The following is a 22,543-nucleotide window of genomic DNA, read 5'->3' on the forward strand; positions in this document are numbered from 1 at the left end:
TTGTTGTTTCCACGCCTTGCCAGTAAAGGAATTGTCATCAAAGTCGCCAAGAGTGAATTCGGTCAAACCGAACTCGAGTTCCTCGGTCATATCGTCGACGCTAACGGCATTCGACCACTGCCGTCCAAGATTCGCGTCATCGAAAACCTTCCCCGACCGACCACACTCACCAAGCTTCGCCAATTTCTCGGATTCGTCAATTTCTACCGCCAATTCATTCCCAAGTGCGCACGACTTATGGCTGCGCTAGACGCTCTCCTGGTAAACAAACGCAAACAAGTGCTTCAGTGGACTGAAGAGGCCACCGACGCTTTCACAAGAGTCAAGTCTGCCCTCGCCGACGCCATGCTGCTTAGACACCCAAAGCCAGACGCACCCACTGCCATCATGACCGACGCTGCAAACACCGCCGTTGGTGCCGTTCTGCAGCAATTCATCGACAATGCGTGGCATCCACTCACTTTTTTCTCCAAGAAACTGAAGCCTGCGCAGTCCCGCTACAGCGTGTTCGGCCGTGAATTACTCGCTGTTTACCTGGCTATCAAGCATTTTCGCCATTTCCTAGAGGGTCGTGAATTCACTGTCTTGACTGACCACAAGCCCCTTGTGCACGCAACGAATCGTTCGGCGTGCACAAGATTTGACACCTTTCCTACATCTCCGAGTTTACAACAACGTTCCGCCACATCAAGGGCACCGACAACGTTCCAGCTGACGTTCTGAGTCGTGTCAATGTCGTTTCCACGTTGACATCGGAACCTTTCATCATCGAGGCCGACTTACTCGCCAGTCAACAGCGTGACGACACTGAACTTCGTACACTCCGGAATTCGTCAACGTCCCTGAAATTGGAAGACGTCGTTGTGGCCCCAGATGGTACGTCCGTCGTCTGCGACACTTCTACCGACAAACCTAGACCATACATTCCGGCATCCCTCCGAAGACGTCTATTCGAAACCGTGCACAACCTGTCGCGCCCTGGCATACGCGCGACACAGACGCTTCTTTCCAGTCGTTTCGTTTGGCCTCGGCTAAACGCGCAAGTTCGCGATTGGGTTCGCTGCTGTTTGTCGTGTCAACGTTCGAAGACCCAGCGTCACCCCATTCCGCCTGCCAAGTCTTTTCTTCCACCGGATGCTCGTTTTGACACCGTACACCTGCACTTCGGCGGCCCTCTCCCACCTTCGAAAGGTTACCGCTACATACTGACATGCATCGACCGTTATACACGGTGGCCAGAAGCTATAACTATATCTGGCATCTCAGCGCCCACTGTCGCAGCAGCTTTCGTGTCTACGTGGATCGCAAGGTTCGGCTGCCCATCCACAATAATAACAGATCGCGGTCGGCAGTTTGACTCAGCCCTCTTCAACGAGCTACTCAAACTACTCGGAACGAAACGTTTTCGCACAACTGCTTATCACCCGCAATCCAATGGAGTAGTTGAACGTTTTCACCGGCATCTCAAGGCCTCCCTTATGGCACATAAATCGCCGGAGAAGTGGGTCCTGCATTTGCCCCTCGTCTTACTTGGCATCAGAGCCGCACTCAAGAGCGACCTAGGTTGCTCTTGTGCTGAGCTAGTTTACGGCACTCACCTACCCCTTCCGTGCGATTTCTTTGTCGCCTGCCCCAAAAAGCCTATGCCATCACCTGCCGAATACGTTGCCGAACTGCAAGCCTTCTTCAGCCAGATACGCCCCGTGCCTACACGTTCACAAGAAGCAAGGTCCCCGTACGTTTCTCCCGCACTCACCTCTGCTACCCACTACCCACGTTTTCGTGCGTAACTGTGCCGTCCGGAAGCCTTTGCAACCACACTACTCCGGGCTACATTGTATTCTAGAGCGTCGTCCGACGATGTTTGTTGTGAATGTCAACGGCCGATCAGACACAATTGCTCTGGAACGTCTCAAACCCGCCTACATCGAAGCACCCGCGCCAACAGCTCCACCAATATGCGACGCGACCCTGCTGCATCCTTCGCCGCCGCCTGCGCACGTGACACCCAAGACCAACGCCAAGACACGCCGCGTCACGTGGACTTTCCATCGTTCGTCGAACGTTCCTCCTCTCTAGGGGGGGAGGAGCCCTCTGTAGCGGCAGCTGCATCGGCGTCGCACGAGAGATGACGTAGACGCTCGCGTCTACACGAGGCTCGAGCGGCTGGCACGCTCCGGCACGGGCTAGCGTTCCGAAAGAGATTATTAAAAGAATGCAACTCTAAGAGATCGGGTGTCGGTTCTTCCTCTCCTGCGAGAGCCCGAGGCTTTACCGGTCTACGTGGTCGCTCGTCGCCACAAACTCAAGCATACCGCTTTACAGGCGCCGTGCAAGCAGCTGTCTGCAGGGAGATAAGATCTCTCCAATGCTATTCACAGCATGTTAACAGCAGGTATTCAGAGACATGAATTGGGAAGAATTCGGGATAAAAGTTAATGGAGAATACCTTCGTAACTTGCGATTCGCTGATGATATTGCCTTGCTTAGTAACTCAGGGGACCAATTGCAATTCATGCTCACTGACCTGGAGAGGCAAAGCAGAAGGGTGGGTCTAAAAATTGATCTGCAGAAAATTAAGTAATGTTTAACAGTCTCGGAAGAGAACAGCAGTTTACGATAGGTAGCGAGGCACTGGAAGTGGTAAGGGAATACATCTACTTAGGGCAGGTAGTGACCGCGGATACGGATCATGAGACTGAAATAATCAGAAGAATAAGAATGGGCTGGGGTGTGTTTGGCAGGCATTCTCAGATCATGCACACCAGGTTGCCATTATTCCTCACGAGAAAAGTGTATAACAGCTGTGTATTACCAATACTCACGTACGGGGCAGAAACCTGGAGGCTTACGAAAAGGGTTCTACTTAAGCTGAGGACGACGCAACGAGCTATGGAAAGAAGAATGATTAGGTGTAACGTTAAGGGATAAGAAAAGAGCAGATTGGGTGAGGGAACAAACTCGAGTTAATGACATCTTAGTTGAAATCAAGAAAAAGAAATGGGCATGGACAGGCGATGTAATGAGGAGGGAAGATAACCGATGGTCACTAAGGGTTACGGACTGGATTCCAAGGGAAGGGAAGCGTAGCAGGGGGCGGCAGAAGGTTAGGTGGGCGGATGAGATTAAGAAGTTTGCAGGGGCGACATGGCCACAATTAGTACATGACCGGGGTAGTTGGAGAAGTCTGGGAGAGGTCTTTGCCCTGCAGTCGGCGTAACCGGTCTGGTGATGATGATGATAATGATGCAAGCAGCGCAGGCTATGCTCACGCAGGCCGAACGAAACTGCCTTGGGGTTTTCGCATGCTTTCGCAAATGGCCAAGTTTTCAGCGTCGCATTTTTCTTTTTACAACACTCTTTTGGCTGAATTTTATATTCCACAAGGAACAGCAGTCCTATGCAGCTGCGTTCGCCTGGTCTTGATCTGTTTCTTTAAGTGTGTGTCACAGGCACCTCGCAAAAAAAGCCTCGTAGAAACATTGAATGCAGCAGGCGACATTCAAAGCACTAACCAAAATGGCCCAGAAGAAGCCTTGGTTTTTTTAAATACTTGCTACGAACTATCATTTCGCCGTTTGCATGCCTCTACCCATTCCGCACCTTTATAGGCCACAATTTCTTTCGCTTCTTAACGCTCGGAAAACTGTGCAGGTCTATCATCACTGTTATTGCGCGACGTTTGCATTGCGGCACAATGATAACCCAGGTATTGTTTGCCCATTGATCATTTGTCGCGAGGCCTCAAAGCACTGAAAATTACAGAAGCCGCAAAAGCCGGGAAGCCATCACAGCTCTACGGCTTCTGGGAAAATCCGCGCACGGCTTCAGCTTATCTCGGAAGAGGTCATTTGAGAAGATTATTTGAGGCTCGAGCTGGGTGCCTCGGGACTGGATCACACTCGAGCAAGTAATATTCGCAACAGGATGAGGGCACATGCCAGCTGCAGCAAAAATTCCGAAACCTCCACGTAGGTGCTAATGGAATGTGAAGGTATTCAGACCCGCGGAGAAAATTTCAGGTGGAAGCTTCAACCGGTCAGCAGTCAAGAGTCGAGGAATGAGCATCGGTGAGAAAAAAAGCAGGTAAGAAAACTACAGGTAACAGTGCAATGTTACAAGTTTCAATGAAGACTGATAGCCTGTAATAACATATCTGATTAGCTCAAGCAGGCTAGGCCATCTTTTGGAACCGCCCGGTATCAAAGGAAATACATCATCAAGATATCAGCATAATCGGTGCTAATCAAAGAGAACATTGAGTTTCATTTGCACAGGTTTACTCAGCGGAATTTTTTTTTTTATCTAGGTAGACTTTTACCCCAGTGTCACTTTTATCGTTCCATACAAGCGACCTTTCTTCCAGCAGATTTATCGGTTCATTCGTGGAACTGATATTGTGCAAGACACGTTTAGCTGATAATGATACAGCGTTCCAGTATTCTTTTATTGAGGGGCGAGTTTTAAGGATGTTCTAGATGTGGATCATTCTTTTAGTTCTTGTTAGGGGTGTTTTTACATTTCCTGGAACACTCGCTTCGTAGTACAGTGGTCAGAATACGTATAGTGTTGTCCATCATAGAGGCACACATCCACTGCCGTCATAATATGTGCTCGGTGTGATTCCGTGCAAATATAAGGAGAATTTACGTAAATCTCAGAAAGCAACCAGTGGTTTCGTTTCTCAATGCTGCCGCGCCGCCCTGGCGGTGGACGGCTGTTTTAACAAACCATAGTTGATCAAATCGTATAAACTAAAATGTGTCAAGCGCGGTTGCTGACATTGTGTTAATAACTAATACAATAATAAAATAGCGCACCTTTTATTGCTTGAATGAAGCGCTTTCCTTTTCCCTCTCTTATCGGTTTCGTCTGAGATGGCTGCTCAGCTCAGCTGGCTGAGCGCCTCATGTGCGTTGTGCGCGGCCTTAGCGACAATTTCCGCATTCACTGGAAGATCGACCATGGCAACCATTTGTAGGGTGTCGTCATGGGTGGTTTGCTGGGCGAGTTAGCATTCCATTCTGCGTGGGAGCAACGCAGAACTTGACACAAAGGAACACAGCGGTCGCTGTCGACTGAGGTTTTGTTGAAATCACACAAATATACGGGGTGACCATTTTTAAGTTGTACAGAATTTTTAAAAATCGCCTGTGACAGACAGCTTAACTGCAGTCCTAGATATCCATTACTCAGAAAGGAGACTTGATCGCACAAGAAATAGCAACACAAAGTGAATTTTTCGATGAAAATTCATTAATTAAATTCATAATTAGTTTACGGCACATATTCCAAGTTACGAATTCTAGCTGGTCAGTTTGCAAGATATATACTTTTAGGAGCTTGGAGGATGATATGGGGTTCAAGATATGCGCCATCAAACTAGCGGTAAAAATGCACGTTTTTCCACTTATTCTTAAGAACTACCCCTTTTGATGCATTGAAGCACAAAAGTAACTGGAACGCTGATGTATTTCATCGCACACTTTGGCAATGAATATCTCGGAATTGACATCATCCTGAAAAATAATTCTAAATTGAGTACACCTTGCAAGCTCCCCTACTACAATTCGTAATTTGCAATAGGTGCCGTAATGTAATTATTTAGGAAGTTAATTAGTAAGTTTTGTTAGTTGCATGCACATGTATTTTGACTTTTCGTGCAAGCAACGTCCGCCTCTTTGAAATATCCAGCTCAAGGACTAGAATTATGCTATGTGAAGACGGCGATAATTAAAAATTCAGTGAAGCTACGTGGTAAACATTACCATGTAGCGGCGTTGAGCAGAAGTAAAGCCGGAAGAAACGGACCGACACCCCACATAATTTCTTCCCGCCCTATTATTGCGATAGCGATTGTGTGGACGCTCCGGGTGCATTGCTGCCGTCGCCGTGATGTTCCGTATAAAGTCCAAAGGCCGCGCGCCGTGTGTGAGAGCACGCGAGGGGAGCGGCTTAATCTGGCGACGCAGGAAGGCAGAGAGCTCCGTCTTCAGAGGCCGTGGGGCGGGATGGCACGGGGACGGCGTTATCCGGCAGCAACTGCGTATTTCGCTACCGGGTGCAAGGGGGGAAAGTGGCAGCGCGGGAAGGAGCGGGTCTTCCTCTCCGCCAGCAATTGCGTACTTCGACTGCTACGAGCGATAGAACAAAGCCGCACTCTTTAGGAACGGATCTTGTTTGTCCTTGTAACGCGGCTTTTCCGCGCTCTGTTCACCCCTTCATCCTCATTAATATTATTTACGTGTCATGCTTGGTCATCGAGTGAGATGTGTTCTTGTTTGGCTTTGTGCGCGTGAGACTATGCTTGTTAATTTAGTTAGTACGCCTGTGTTTACAAGTTTATACGGCTGATAAAACTACTATCCTTACTTCGTATAGCTGTCCACTAATTTGCTATCACAATAGATGCTTCGCCTTTCGGGCGATACTGCGACTTTTTCCTGGCAGCGATGCTGCCCCAATTGGCCCAACACTACTAAAAACGTGACTCGCCATTAAGGCACTGAGAAACTGGATGTCCAGCAAAGCTGTTGCAAAACCATCGCTGCAATTGCTGCGGTATTCAATGCTTTACTAATGGTTTGGACGCTTGTTTTTTATTGAAACGTACACTGTTGTGTACGTTGTATGCGTGATTCCAATGAATGTATGCACTGTCCGCTTCGGTTGGCTGAGTGCTTGTAGCGTCTGCATTACGAGGGCGATGAGCCATTCCATCATTGTTTACTTACTGGGGCATGACCCATTGTTGATGATGATAATTTTGGTTCACGGACCGATACGAAAAATGCCGGCCAACGATATGCTTACCGCTTCGCTGTAAATTATCACAAGTATAAACTCTCAACAAACATTCTAGCCGTGGGCCAGTGGGTAGGACACCTGGCTTCGCTGCGGGAGGTGCATGGTTAAAGTCCCAGCAGTAGACACCCACCGGCTTACAAAACGGGTACAACCGACCCCCCCGGCGTGGCGTCCGGCTTTCCAGGATGCGTGAAGAGCGGTTCGCACAGACCGGAATGCTTACTGTGCAAGAACAAACGGCGAGCAACTACAAAGGGCCCTGCAGCACTCCCATGCATTCTCGTGCGTCGAGCACCGCCCCGGGAGAGGCTCCTACGACGAAGGCACGCGTCTGCACCCGACAGCAGTGGCGTGCCACCAAAGCCGGACAAGGGATTCCCCAAGGCCTTCAGGCCTCCTTTAAAAGCAAGGTCCAGGGAAGTCGAGTTTCGAACCAAGGGAGTTCCTGAGTTCGAAAGCCATTACACCGGGCTTCGAACCCAGGACCTGCCACATACGAGCCGGACGCTCTACCATTTCTCTACCGCTCGTTTTATCCGGGTCTTGGACATTGTAGAGAGGAAACAGACTTACATAACACACATACAGGACTTACCATTACCCCCATCGCTGCGGTTTTAAACAAAACTCAGTTGATAGTGTTGTGTTCGTCGTCTATATCAAGTCTTATTTTCGCGCTGCTCGCCTCAAGAACGACACAGGCCGACGAACTCGGATCAGACGTCGCTATGTCTCAGGCGAGAGGAGCATGACGTCACCATCACATTTGCTGCGATGGTGGCGGCAACCAGGCACGCAATCGCGGGGGGAGGGAGTAATTAAGCGGCATACCCCCCTCTCCCCGCCCAAGCCACCACTCCTCACACACATTCCTAAAGCGCCGACAACTCAATCTATTCGGCTGTCAACATTTTGCGGCCTCTTACAGCGAAAGCTGTGTATGACTAACCTTCCGTAGTATTTTCAGCGTCCGTCAACAGAAAAAATCATCATGTGGGCCGATCCTACTGATAGTGCAGAAAGGGTCCAAGCTCAATGCCTCATACACCTGTGGGCTCGGGAACCTGTAACGCGTCCTTCGGGATCGGCCCACGTACTCGGGGAGTGCTTAATGTCTGATTCACCTCCGCCGCGGGTCGACACACCATCGCACTACCGTCGGGGTCGGCCCACGCATGGGGGGTGCTTCGCCTGCTTCACCTCCGGCGGGGGTCGGCCCGGTGTTGCACTATCTTCGGGATCGGCCCACGTATGGGGAGTGCTTAACGCCTGCTTCCCCTTTGCCGCGGGTCGGCCCGGCATCGTACTACCGTCGGGATCGGCCCTCGCATGGGGAGTGCTTAACGCCTGCTTCACCTCCGGCGGGGGTCGGCCCGCTGTTGCACTGTCTTCGGGATCGGCGTATACGTATGGGTAGTGCTTAACGCCTGCTGCACCTCCAGCGAGGTCGGCCCGGTGTTGCACTATCTTCTGGATCACCCACGTATGGGGAGTGCTTAACGCCTGCTTCAGCTCCGCCGCGGGTCGGCCCGGCATCGCACTATACCGTTGGGATCGGCCAACCTATGGGGCTGCTTAACGCCTGCTTCACCTCCGGCGGGGGTCGGCCCGGTGTTGCACTATCTTCGGGATTGGCCAACGTATGGGGATGCTTAATGCCTGCTCCAACACTGCCGCGGGTTGGCCCACGTATGGGGAGTGCTTAACGCCTGCTTCCCCTTTGCCGCGGGTCGGCCCGGCATCGTACTACCGTCGGGATCGGCCCTCGCATGGGGAGTGCTTAACGCCGGCTTCACCTCCGGCGGGGCTCGGCCCGCTGTTGCACTGTCTTCGGGATCGGCGTATACGTATGGGTAGTGCTTAACGCCTGCTGCACATTTGCTGCGGGTCGGCCCGGCATCGCACTATACCGTTGGGATCGGCCAACCTACGGGGCTGCTTAACGCCTGCTTCACCTCCGGCGGGGGTCAGCCCGGTGTTGCACTATCTTCGGGATTGGCCAACGTATGGGGATGCTTAATCCCTGCTTCAACACTGCCGCGGGTCGGCCCGGCATTGCACTACCGACGGGATCGGCCCACGTATGGGGAGTGCTTAACGCCTCCCTCACCTCCGCCGCGGGTCGGCCCGGCATCGCACTACCAGCGGGATCGGCCCAGGGATGGGGGGTGCTTAACGCCTGCTTCACCTCCGGCGGGGGTCGGCCCGGTGTTGCACTACCTTCGGATTAGGCCCACGTATGGGCAGTGCTTAACGCCTGCTTCACCTCCGCCGCGGGTCGGTCCGGCATCGTACTACCGTCGGGTTCGGCCCACGCATGGGGAGGGGGGGGGGTTGCTTAACGACTGCTTCACCTCCGGCGGGGGTCGGCCCGGTGTTGTACTATCTTCGGGATCGGCCCACGTATGGGTAGTGCTTAACGCCTGCTTCACCTACGCCCCGGGTCGGCCCAGCATCGTTCTACCGTCGGGATCGGCCCATGCATGGGGGTGCTTAACGCCTTCTTCACCTCCGCCGCGGGTCGGGCCGGCATCGCACTACCGACGGAATCGGCCCACGCATGGGTAGTGTTAACGCCTGCTTCACCTCCACCGCGGGTCGGCCCGGTGTTGCACTATCTTCGGGATCGGCCCATGTATGGGGGTGCTTAACGCCTGCTTCACCTTCGCCGCGGGTCGGCCTCGTGTTGCATCTTCGGGCCGACACCCGGCGGAGGTGAAGCACTTTGCTTTTCGCTTGAGAGCTTTGACGTGTCTGAGAGCTTTGACTTGAGAGCATTCTGTCTTCACAGAGTGGAATGGTTGTCAATTTTTTCAGTCCTTTTGGATGGCGGTAGTTATCGGCATCTCCTGGGGTGTGAAGGCCACTTTTCTCGTCGATTCGGTGCCCTAGCGATTAACTCGAGATGAGTTCAGTTTTCACCATCTATTCAACCATCCCGCGCATCGCTGTTGCTTCGTTAGTTCAATATTCTTTGTTTAGACTGATCCAGGGACCAGGAAAGGTATTCAGTTCGTAGTCAGCTGGTCTGTATGCTCGTGGAATGAGTTGCAGCCGGAGAAAACGCCAGTTGCGTTTAGCTTTTCCTTTTGCTTCATTAATTCCTCGAGTGACGGCTCGGCGCGACGCTAGGAGGTCCTCTGAATCATATATACCTATGGTATGGTTTAGATAAGGTGGAAAACAAAATAATGCGAAACAGGGCCCATCATCAGACCCTGCAATAACCGTTCAAGCCATAAGCAATATGACTGACCCGTTAGCTCGTCTGGCTTTCACCTCATCGTACGGCACTTTTGGTGCAAAATTGACAACTGGAAACAAGAGTCGCAAGGAGTTGAAAAATTAAGCAATCTGCAGAGAGCCAAGGCAACAGCCAAGCAGGAAGGAAAAGCGAAAATTAACAAACCTAACCGTAGTTTCTGAAAATATTTATGAGTCAACATCTTTTTATTTAAATAGGAAGTCGAGGGAATGCCGCCGGAAGTGGAGAATAATTCCGCGTGTTTTGAATGACGCTTCTGCAGTTATCACTCGAGCCGCCTGATGCAGCCACTTCTCTGCTGTGCTAATGTGGGTGTTTATCTAACCTTAAGCGGCGGGCGCAGTATGTCTAGAACAGCAGCGTCCTGCGCTCTACGTGGTTGTACGGGACAGCTGACCACGCATCATTACGCAACTTTCCAAATAATAAGGCGAGTCGGTTTTGCCACTTGGTAGAGCAGTAAACGAGGTATCCGAAAGAACTGTGATTATTCCGCACATATATATTTTTCTACAGTTCTTCCACAGCTAATTAAGAAAGCTCTACTAGAAATCTTTATTTTACACAATCGCTTGTTTACTTGTTCTTGGCAGTGTACTCGCTGCGCTTCTTTCATGCAGGAGTTCATTTGGATGTGGTTTCTTGTTTGCCAAGCATGAGAGGTATATCTCAGAGGCGTACCAGTGCGATACACGTCATTTCAATTCTCTTTTGCGGGTTTACGGGTCTTTATGGCGAATGGGTGGGCATTATTCACATTTGTGCTAGTAAAAGTACCCCCCCTCATTTGCATAGAAAGTTACCTTGGGCTGCCCCCGCCCCCTACCGAAAAAACATCCTGGGTACGTGCTGGCTTGTGATATACTTTTAGGCCGATCGTCAGGGGAGAAATTATCAGCGATTGTAGTCCTTACCTGATTGTGACGAGATTTGACCCCGTCAGTAGTAGCAGTACGGAGATTTCCTAGCCTGATGTACGCTTGGATGGCGAGCCGGCGCGGTGCTCGGTCCTCTCATCATAGAGTGACCCTGTGGGCGCTGAACACGGTTTGCGTCGACGAAATAGCACGTAAAGCGGACAAGGAACTAGCCTTCGAAACGCAACCACGTTCAAGAAAAAGTCACGTGAGAGAAAGCGTAACAGTTTTCATGTTACAAGAGGTTATGCAGCTACGCAAGTGCAGTATTGACACTGCGGTAGAGTAGCTGACGCTGTGGTTTGAAACCCTGCCACATTTGTTTATACCCGCTCGAGCTTAATCTGCGGCAGTTTCTCTGGCGTGACAAAAGGCCTGTTTCCCCCACCTGGGTCTGGCAAGTGAGAGCATGCACTGCGTCCGCACCACTGCTAGACAGCCACATCTATTGGACCATCCGCTCATATACGGTCACACATGCTTATTCCAATTTTTGTACACGTTTATTGCGCTGCCCTTGCATGCCCTCTCTATCACATGTAAAAACAGCACAATAAACTGTAGACGCATCATCCAAGGCTCCGACGGATGCTCGGCAGCAGTGACGGCGCACTGTCTGCCTGCTTGGATACACCTCTGTTAAATGTGTGCATTGCCTATAGTGCTCTGATTCAGCGTGTTAGTAACTGTCAAGTGCTGCAACACGGACGCATTTCCACCAACCACTCGAGCGGATCGCTAACGCAGCGTAATTGCATGCACCATTCATTGATATATACACACGCTGTATTGCACACGTTGTCATATATACACTCTTAGCACCGGTAACGTTTAAGTTTACCTCTAGTGTCAAGTAACTTATAACATAAAGGTTACGAGGTTACTAAACAAACTTGATATTGGTGTTTTTGTTGATTTCAGTCGCGGCTAGAGGTTACATGTGTCGAAGTATACTATTTTAAATGTTACTTCAACGCCAAATGTCTCGTAACCTATAGATTGTAACTTATATAAAGAAAGTTGTAATGCCTGGCTCAGGGGACCAACTGTATGCATTGGAAGTTTGCAGGCTATTGTGTCGCCTTGCGATGTTGATATGATATTTTCAGCCAGGACTAACGTGTAAAATATGGTGTGCGGCCGCGGAACGGAGGCAGGTTGGGCTAAATTAAGATGTTATTGGTGCCAGTCGGAATGTTTGTTTTCGCAAGTAAAAAAATGCTTAAATCTTGCACGAGCGCATGCTCAAGTCAACCAGCAGCAATTCAGTGATCAATTTTATATACTGCATACGTGTCATTATAACGTAAAAGCAAGCCAAAGAAACATTAAACATACACCGGAGAATATTGTGGCGAACGATGCTGTGGCATAAATTATAACTGCGGTTCAGGGTGGTGGAATGCCTGCTGCTGCAACTGCAGGCATGCTATGCTGTGACCTGCCTGCAGAAAAACTAAACGCAGATGCATTATGGTGATTGAATATACATTTGTACCCAATAATTTTTTTTATTTCTTTGAGCATCAACGCCTCCTTTAGTATATCTTCTCCTGAAACACGACACTCTTTGACAACAGGAAGCACATTGAAGGGCGCACGTGGGCGCACGCTGGAATACCGTAAAAGCTCCACGACGGGCAGCATGAAAGCGTCGAGCAGGCCCAATAACTATTCTGTAGTGAAGAAAAACGTTTTGCACATTGCAACAGAATGTAATATGCCGCTGTGTTTCTTTTATATTTTTCCTTTTTATCGCATAATAGGAGGTGGTTCCTAAACTGCAGCAAATGTCGGGTTCCTTATAGAGAACGACAGACAGGCACAGCTCTTGCTCGCTCGCTAATACGCGAGAAAAACGCCACTACATTCACAGGACAGCGGGCGCCAGCCGCTCCAGTAAGGTCTCGTAGAGGAATGAACGGGCACTCACGGTATGAGGCCACAATGGCGGCCGGACAAATGAGCAGGGAGAAAATATACAAATACAGACGAACCTTAACATCTTTAAACTATAGAATATTAGAATTTTGATGTACTGTTATGTGACACTTTGGCGGAACTGTAGCTTGATTGTTGTTTCTATTTGCGCTCTATAGATAGACACCATAATAAAACGCGCTTCAGCTTCAACCAAACACGAGCGCAGTCATATCTCCTCTGCGTTGTGTAGCTCTGAAGAAGCATGCCGGGAAGAGTACCGTCGATGCGGTCTTTTTGTAACGGTCGTGTCACACTTTGTTTCATCGCTTTAACCACGTTTAAGCGCTCTCCGATTTCGTGGCGTGCGCTTACCCAGCGTGTCGTGTGTCTGAGTCGCTCGTGACCCGCGGTTACCAAAAAGACTCCCAAAGGTGAAGAGAAGCACTGCCGCCGCGGAGCAGCGACGCGTGAGGCAGGCTGCAAGGAGCCGCATTGCCGATGGTTCTTCGCTTACGCGACAGCATCGCTTGTGTTGCGGCTGCTGTGACGAATACTGTGACCCGGTAAGCAATGCTTCAATTACTTATTTGCTGGTGTGTGTCGTATATTTCACCGTCAAATTCATGCTCATGCTTGCGCTACTGAGTTTTACTCAAGCGCACTACTTGCTCGCCTCATAAGCACGTTTCTTTTAAAATCTCTACGAGTCACCGTGTTGGTTATTCTGAAAACTCGAGTATATGTTGCACTTTTGTGCGTACGCACAGCATTAGAGCTTGTGTACGGAACTGGTGTTTTGTGCTGATATGGCCATATGTTTACAAATGAATTTTGAACTATCCTTAATTAAAGAACAATAATTGCACTAATTCAGTTTGTAATCACTTGATATCGCGTTTTTACTGTTAAACTGTCACATTCTTCCGGTGTTGTTTTTGTACTGAACAGGAGTACGAACTGATTTGGAAATTAATTTGCCTGATTAGCTTGAATTCAATAATATTTGTTTTAAATATTTAACCTTGAATTTTTATTGTTACCGAAATATCCTTGATAGAACACACTTAAATTCTGCGTGTTAAATTATACGTTCTGTAGTAATATTCTATCTGTGTGTGGTTAATTTATGCATCTTTCATTACACGTTGATTGCTGTTTGCAGTGCGACCTAAACAAGTAAATATAAGATTTCAAGATTACTATTCTGTTCATATAGGCTCCACTGGAAATCGGAGAATTAACAACTGACATACTGGCAGCAAACAGACATGACTGTGCTCTCAACAGGACTGAGATCATCTTCCTTATGATAGTCTAAAACTCATATGTATTTCTATTTAGACATATTGTACACAAACCTTCAACATTTATGTCTATTTGCGTCATTCCTGGTGCTGCTGTAGCAATAAATGTGTGCTGCCACGCAGCGCTGTGCTGGGAGTTTTTTTTCGTTATTGCTTCATGGCCGTGAACAAAAAAAAAAGAGAGCAACCTTGAGCTCTCAAACTGTCCTCGTACAAACGAACATAGCATCGCTATATGTGTTCTGTTAGTGTCACATAGCCTTCTGTGATCCTGAGACATTACCGCAGTAAAACACAGCGAAAAGGTTCCATCATACTTAGACGATAGCCTGTTTAACAAGATCAGCGTGCCTAAAGTAGACTTTGAGAGTGAATACTTGTGATGCCAGCAATAGAAATGTATGTAACAGCGTGCTCAAACTCAGTAGCCTTGATTTTCTATTTGCAATGTGAGCATTTAATTTAAATACCTACAAATGTTAACTAGTGAGCTACCCATTATTTAAGGCGATACTTGATATTTGTGGTGGCGTGTGTGTTCATACAAGTGCCACAGTTGAAGTGTGATGATCTTACTATATACATTGCTACACATTAGTCAGCATGTTTGGAATATTCGTCTGGTATATTTGCTAAGATGTTAATATTAGCTCACATGCATGCAAGCATTGCTTGTACTGCTTGCATGAACATGTATAGACGTGTGATTTCAACATCTGTTCTTATTTTTATTCTTGCTCAATTAAGCCCTAAAGGCTGCTTTTTTCTCTCCTTGCCGCTTTCACTATAATATTGACTTGGAAACGCTGTACATGGCTCTAGGGTAGCCTTTTTTTCAGGTGTTGCCCATAATCAAACATAATCTTTCATTTTTACATTTGCTTTCGATGGGGGCGAAATGCGAAAACACCCGTGTACTTAGATTTAGGTGCACGTTAAAGAACCCCAGGTGGTCGAAATTTCCGGAGTCCTCCACTACGGCGTGCCTCATAATCAGAAAGTGGTTTTGGCACGTAAAACCCCATAATTTAATAATTAAAATAATTTTTGCATTTGCTATATCACATTTGGAGTGTCTTTGGAATCATATTGTTAATGTACACCAGGATGTGCAAAAATACTTGTGTAGTCTTCAAAGGTGTTATAATAACAATTGTCCCATTCCTGTTATGCTTGTAACATCCTGGTGCAGTTCAAATTTTCCTGGTTTTCTTGTTTGCTAACCGCAGTGCAAACTTATACAGACACTATAAGTTTGCACTGTATAAGACAGTATAAACATTTCACTGATGTCATGTATAGCTCATAGTGTATTATGATGCAAATGTTAATACTTTTGAGAGATACTTATAGCTCACAGGCACAGAGAAAATGCTTCCTGCAGTGCTTACATGGACATGTATAGAGCTTTAAATTCAAAATTTCTTTTTAGTGTTATCTTTGTTGAGACGTAGGTTGAAAGGCCTGTTTTTGGTCTTGATGCCAATTTACATTTATATTAGCTTGGAAGCATGCATGGCCTTATGGCCCCGTCTTCTTTTTTAGGTTTCTCCATAGCCGAAACTTTGTATATTTCTTTGCGTTTGCTACACTGCATTGGGAGCGTCTTTGTTATCCTGCTCTAAAGCTGCACAGGATGTGTAAAGCTTTTCTTTTTTATTCTGTAGTGTCCAAGGTGGACCTAAACACAAGTGTCCAATTCATGCTTTAGTACCTGCAATCTCATTTGCTTAACGTTTGCCTTGTGTTCTTGCTTCCTGACTGCAGTACAAACTTTTACACGGACAGTTAACACGAATATAATGGCGACATGCATGGCTAAAACACCGTGATCCGATACAAGCGATTTCCTGTGATATAATGCAAGTGATACAATTCTTTTGAAGTTTCAAATCTAGTCACGTGCCAGCAAGGCTTGCTCTATTTGTGGTGTATCCTATGTTGTATTTTCAAATAAAAATATTTCATTCTAAAGAACCCTATCCTTGTTGTGGAACTGTCAGTTTATCCTCGAATTATTTATGCAAGCTAACTGTGCCTTCTCCTCAGGCCTTCAGATAGTGTTTTGAACTGTATTGTTGCGGGTTTCATTTCGTCAGATATCCGAAAGAATACTAGTAGTAGCCCTTTGCTGGCTGAAGTACAATTATTTAAGTGATTTAAATGGAAGTAAGCTTTTGTTACCCCATTCAGATGGGCGTTTCTTCTTGTTTAGCAAAGAATTTTACATGGTCCCCGCTCTTTGCGTGGTCCGCCGAGCCGAGTGCGGCCTAGCTACGGGGACGCGCCACCTCTTGGGTTTTGTACCAGAAAGGCCAAATCCGTGCATGGTACACCCAGCCAGCTGTCGTCAAACAACAGAGGTGCGTCATGTCCTTCTTTCGCGCTTCTTTGCTTGCGCCTCTTCTTTCTTGTGCGCTTCTTTCCGCGCCCGGATTAAGCGGACTACAACCGTACGCAGTGAAATGTGAGCCCTCGCGCAGGACGCCACTCGTCCAGTCCTTTTTGGACACTGTCGCTTCACGCGCTTCGAAATTGTTCACCTGTCCACCTCGTGTGGTCTCCACAGCAAAGGGTGTCCCTGTGTCTCTCAGCCTAAGAAAAAAAAAGCGTTTTGCTGGCAACTTAGAACTTCCACAAGCCGTAGCATCTCCTCTTCGACTGCAAGGATATGTAGTGAAAAAATGCTCTCTACCCCTCAAAAAGCACAGCAAAGGTGAGCGCGGGAGAACAGATCTTTACTTACGAATGGCATATTAAGTGACAGACGCATACTCTTTTTGGGTACAATTGTATAGCTGTTAACCGATTATTAAAGGTAATTTTTGCTTTGCCCATGAACAACGTGAAGCGTTCAGACCCTTGACCCGTGCTGTTGCTGTTTTTATCCTCTTGCGTATGCATTTACGTTTACTGCGTGGATTGTTCCACCCGCCTTGGTTGCTCAGTGGCTGTGGTGTTGCGCTGCTGAGCACGAGGTCGCGGGATCGAATCCCGGCCACGGCGGCAGCATTTCGATAGGGGCGAAATGCGAAAACACCCGTGTACTTAGACTTAGGAGCACGTTAAAGAACACCAGGTGGTCGAAATTTCCGGAGTCCTCTACTACGGCGTGCCTCATAATCAGAAAGTGCTTTTGGCACGTAAAAACCCCATAATATAATTATTTTTGTGGATTGTTCGAAGGGTATCATTCAGCATGTAAAAATTAAAAAAGAAAATCAATCAGCTGAAATTGATTTTTTTTTTTCGCGTGCTAAATGATACCTTATAGCAGCAATCCATGAATGTGCAGGAGAAGAAAAACAGCAGGAGCCAACGGTCGGAAGACTTGACGTTGGCAAAGCGAAAATTTGCCTCATTTATTGCTTAGCAGCTGCACAATTGTAACCCAAAAGAATATGAGTCTGTCACTTACAATATACTATTGAAAAGTAAAGAAATTTCTGTGGCTCCCGCGTTCACCTTTGTTGCGCCTGTTTGGGGCGTTTATGTCTCCATATTCTAGAGCTCGAACAGGAGATGTTGCGGTGCGCGTAAGTTGCCTGCAAAACGTAATGTTCTTTCTTTTTTCTTAAGCTGAGAGGGTCACCCTTTACCCTGGAAAGAGCACGAGGTGGACACGTGCACTATTTCGAAGCGCTTCTACAGGCGGCGTCCGAAAAGCGGCGTCCTCCGCGCACATTTCTCCGCGCACGGTTGTCGGCTGCCTAATACGACCGCAGAAAGAAGAGGGGCAAGCAGGAAGAGACGCGCCTCTGTTGCTAGGCGACAACTGCGTGTGCGGAGCATGCAAAGAGCAACGGGCTTTTATGCAACCTACCGCAGAAAGAAGCCAGAAAAAAAAAAGAAGAGCCGCGTCCCCGTTGCTACGCGACACCGGCTATACGGAGCATGCGCAGCACGGTGTCCATCTGGGACCTGCAAGCCGCTTGTTAAACATTTTAATCGTTCAACCGGTATATTGTAAACTGTATATTTAGGCAAAGGCGCTCAATACTGTATGCCTATACTAGAGGTTAAAGTGTTGTAACCTCTAGTTTAGGTGCACACCTACTTACCATTAATACAGGTTAAATTTGTAAAGGTTCAAGTTTAACTCATAAATTAAACGTGCACAAATCTGTGAGAATATACCCCTTTAATAGACGTTACCATGCTAAGAGTGTATGGATAAAATGACAATGAAGTGTGGTTTTCTCTGTGGAAGGGCGGCTGCGAAATACGGCAGTTGTTATGACGAGCCGCCGAACTGCGACTCGGCCACGCAGCGAATAAACTCCGAGTGTTGAGCTGTGCACCGCGTGCCTGTGATGCAGGGTGTATCGCACAGAAAACCGAGAAAATACTTGGGCCATAAAAGAACACTGCTGGATGCGTCGAACAAATTTACCATAGAGGGCGTTTCATGTAACTTGACCCAAGGACTTAAAGAAAAATAAAACAAAGTGGTATATCGCAGCTGGGTGAAACCAACGACATATGATTTGCCGTCATGTGGCGCTCCAGAAAACATTTTTTTTTATATCACACTTAATTAGCTAACTCAGATCAATTATGCAAAATGTTTAATATTAGGGCCAAGTGCACTTGGTTACCTCGCCGAATCAGAAATGACCGACTTTTGGTGGCAACATCATGCTGCATGATTTTGAAGAAACATAAAAGCACGTGACTTGGGTCACGCGCTATCGTGCTGCAGCCGCAGAACCGACGTTCGCTGTGCGTCTTCTATGGCGGCGCACAAGGCTTTTCTGGTCTTTCACTCGAAGCACGATAGCGCAGTCACGCGCTTCTATGTTTGGCGGGCTTTCTTTAAACGCCGTAATAAATCACCCCGCAGCATGGACGTCGCCACAAAGATCCGATCGGTTGATTCTGAATCCCCTCGCCACGAAACGCACAGGGCCCTAAAGTGAAGAAATTGCATAATTGATCTTAGTCAATTAAATAATTAAGCGGCATATCAAAAATACTCTAAGCATCCCCACATGACGGCAAACCATTTGCGTAGGTTTCAATCAACTGCAGTTGACCACTCTTTTTCAATCCTTGGTTCAAATTACGTGAAACACCCCGTATATAGCTGTTAAAAAAAAAGTTGACCAAGATAGGTCGGACGCACCTTTAGCTAAAGACTATTTCTTGTGGCAGAAGTACTGGTCTGTATGGGACACCATCAACAAACTAATACATTGTAAGATACAAAAAGCATACATATCCGTATACTCAAGGCGCTAAAATTAGCTGAGAGTTAATTGCGGCTTCATTTGTCAATATGTTGATCAATCATGTTAGAAATTTCTGTTGCGTGCATTGTTTGTGCTCACGCCCCTAGAGGTCTGGCCTTTGGGAGCGCTTTTTGTCGAAACTTTCGCGACCGATATAAGTCTAGCTTGTGTGCGCTCCGGGGCCCTGCAATGGATGGCTTCCTTCCGGTAGCTTGGCTCTCTCGCAAAAGAAGCGTCCCTCTCAACAGATCTGTCCAAAGAAAAACGAGGATGCTCCATGTCATGCGGGAAACGGTACGTCGGCCAAACAATGCCCTAAATGTGAAACAGTGCCTCCACCTGCATCCACAAGCCTCTTCCTAGTATGAGAACCACTCTCTGACATGCGCCATTTTCATGTTGCGGTTTTTAGCTAGCAGTGACGCAAGAATGTGACCGGGGGGGTGCACAAAATGTTCCACATATATGGCCAAACAGCATTCTTGCTTGGTTCTGTGTCAATCTGCCATTTTGACACTAAACTACGATAGTAAGAATTATTAATCGCGTTTTGCAAATGTCATTGCACTGCCTTCTCACTGCGCCCATCGATGTTGCACAAATGAAACGCACAGTGTGCTGCTAATATGCAGATAGCACCTACGATGTCCTTGACATCTTACTTAAGAATTTTAAAAGAGTCCCGTAGTACCACCAACAGCATGTGTAACATGTGAAGCTGCTTTGACTGCTACAACCCACCTGAAAGAGCTTTAGTAAAATTTTATGAGAAATTACGAATTGAGCTTGGATCTACCTTGCCCGGCGAAGTCGAGAAAAGTTGCATGACATCGCAGGCAACTCAGGAGAACTCGTGTGGATTATCTGGCTGTCCTGGAGGAACTAAATACAGTGTGCCTGATATATGCAGAAACCCACGCGCATACCGTGCATGTCCGTACGTATTCCAACATAGCGACACCGCCTCGAAGCACGACCAGCGCCGATGGGACCAGAGGAGTCGTCTTTTCTAGAGCGAGCAAGCTGACACAAACGACACGAGTGGCGCTCTCGTATCAAGTGCTTTTCAACTCTCGGTTGGAGTGTGCACTCTATAGAGGCCAGCGTGCCCTGGGAGGCATTTATATCGAGGCATTCGGCGACGTTCCACTCACCGCGAGGGGGGCCTGCGTCGTCGTCGATGCTGGATCCGCTCGAGTCCGGCGGCTCGTAGCGCGCGTGGGTGCGCATGTGGCGCGTGATCATGTCCCGGCGGCAGGCGGCGTACGGGCACAGCGGGCACTTGTACGGCTTCTCGCCGGTGTGCGTGCGCTGGTGGGTGCTCAGGTGGTCGCTGCGGCTGAACACCTGGCCGCACACGCGGCACGTGTACGGCTTGAGGCCCGTGTGCAGCCGCATGTGGCGCGTGAGCATGTCGCTGCGCGCGAAGCAGCGGCCGCACACGTCGCAGCCGTAGGCGCGCCCGTCGCCCGGCGGCCGGCCGTGGCGCGAGGCCACGTGCTTGGCGAGCCGGTCGCGCTGCGCAAAGCCCTGGCCGCACGACGGGCATACGTGCGCCGGCAGCGACAGGTCGAGCGGCCCGTCGGGCCACTCGGCCGCGCACGACGAGTCCGACGAGCTGGCGGGCGGCGAGAACACGTCGTCCCGGCGCTCGGCCAGTTTGTCGAGCACGGCGCTGAGGCGGCGCCGCTTGCGCGCCTCGCCGCTCGTCATGCTGCTGTCCGGCTCGGCCATGCGGCCTCCCGCCGCAGCCCAGGCAGCCGCTGCCCAGGCCGCCCGCCGGCCATCCGCGCTGCGAGAAGCGGCATTGAGCTGTCGGTGGGAGCTCGTGGCCGAGCACGAGTGCCCACCGAGGCACCTCACCTGACGCCCGTCGTGGTCGCTCGGAGGCTCGCGCGCCGCCACCACGCGCGCTTCGCGTCTGCGGCGCCGGTGCCGGCGGCGGCGGCGGCGGCGGCGGGCCCGCCCCCGCGTGGCGCCCCAGCCAATGGGCGCCAAGCACCTCCCCCGCCGCCGCCCCCCGCCTAGGGATGTTGTCCTCATCACGCCCAACTACACCACAGTCTGCGCCAAAACCGTCCTTAGAACAATCCTCGGGCGGAGATTATCGTAAGGGCTGCGCGTCAATAGTTGGCCAAAACGTCAGCAACATTGCAGGCCGTTTTGACGAAGGCGCGCGGATTAATCCACTGGGGCTGCCGTGCAGCGCCAACGCTCCAAAAATACAGCGTCTGCTCGCTCGGCGAGTCCTTATCGCCGACGTGGTGGTGGGAAACTTTTATTGATGAGAAGGCCAAAAGTGAAAACAAATAGAAAAGCAGCGTTGTGGGCGGCCTTCAGGCTGCCGGTTGTGGCGTCCAGGCCACTCGATGCCTTTCCGCTGTCACCGAGTCTCGCAACAAAATGTGAGCTCCCATGTGGGAGTCCAAATGTCTTTTTAACTAGATGCATCTTTTGGGGCGCCTTTCTCATTTTACATTCACTACTATTATTCTGAACCTCAGATGTACAATCTCAATTCGGACTTCCTCCTAGAGGCTGACACTACGACACGAGCTGAAAATAAGTGCGAGTGTCGTGCTCTGAATTCTGTTGGTGAAATGCCGCGGTGCGCATGGCTGCCACACGCGGCTTGCCTATACGCCAGCGTCACAACTCTTTTATAGTCCGGCAGTTTTACCTCTGGAGTTCTATCACTTAGTTTTCGTCATTCACAGATTGTTTCGCAAATATAATCGACATGTCACATGCACTAGTTTAGGTTGCCAGTAACCCCAATATATTTATAATCGCACACCTTGATTAAGGCTAAACCCCATTAGCGCGATTTCGTGCGCGACAGCGACGAGCGACGGGTTCGCGCGACGGATCGGGCCGTCGCTTGAACAGATCGCTCGGTCTTGTCGCGCGATCGCTCGGTTTTGCAAATCTAGAATTCGTCGCTCGTCGCCCGGAAGTGCTATGAGCGACTAGCCAATAGCGCAAAGCCGGAACTGGATGTACATAACTCCAGTACTTCCGATTGTCGCACGGAACGAGCAAACGATTGAATTTTTATAGGTGCAAGGATAAGAACCTACTGCAAGACTTTCAGGA

At 49.0% G+C, this 22,543-nt stretch overlaps 1 protein-coding gene across 1 annotated transcript in view; it reads right to left on the reverse strand.

Moving 5' to 3' along the window:
- Window positions 1-21,366, reverse strand: part of LOC126546088 (uncharacterized) — a 153,271-nt gene extending 131,905 nt beyond the window's left edge. Inside the window, exons 1-2 of the mRNA XM_050194174.1 lie at window positions 21,311-21,366; window positions 20,602-21,239 (exon numbers count right to left, since the gene is read on the reverse strand). Of these exons, the coding sequence (XP_050050131.1) occupies window positions 20,602-21,181 (580 nt within the window). The 5' untranslated portion in view covers window positions 21,182-21,239; window positions 21,311-21,366. The remainder of the gene's footprint in view (window positions 1-20,601; window positions 21,240-21,310) is intronic.
- Between the last annotated feature and the right edge of the window lie 1,177 nt (window positions 21,367-22,543).

This window comes from Dermacentor andersoni, chromosome 1 (assembly GCF_023375885.2).
Source record: "Dermacentor andersoni chromosome 1, qqDerAnde1_hic_scaffold, whole genome shotgun sequence".
Taxonomy (NCBI): Eukaryota; Metazoa; Arthropoda; class Arachnida; order Ixodida; family Ixodidae; genus Dermacentor; species Dermacentor andersoni.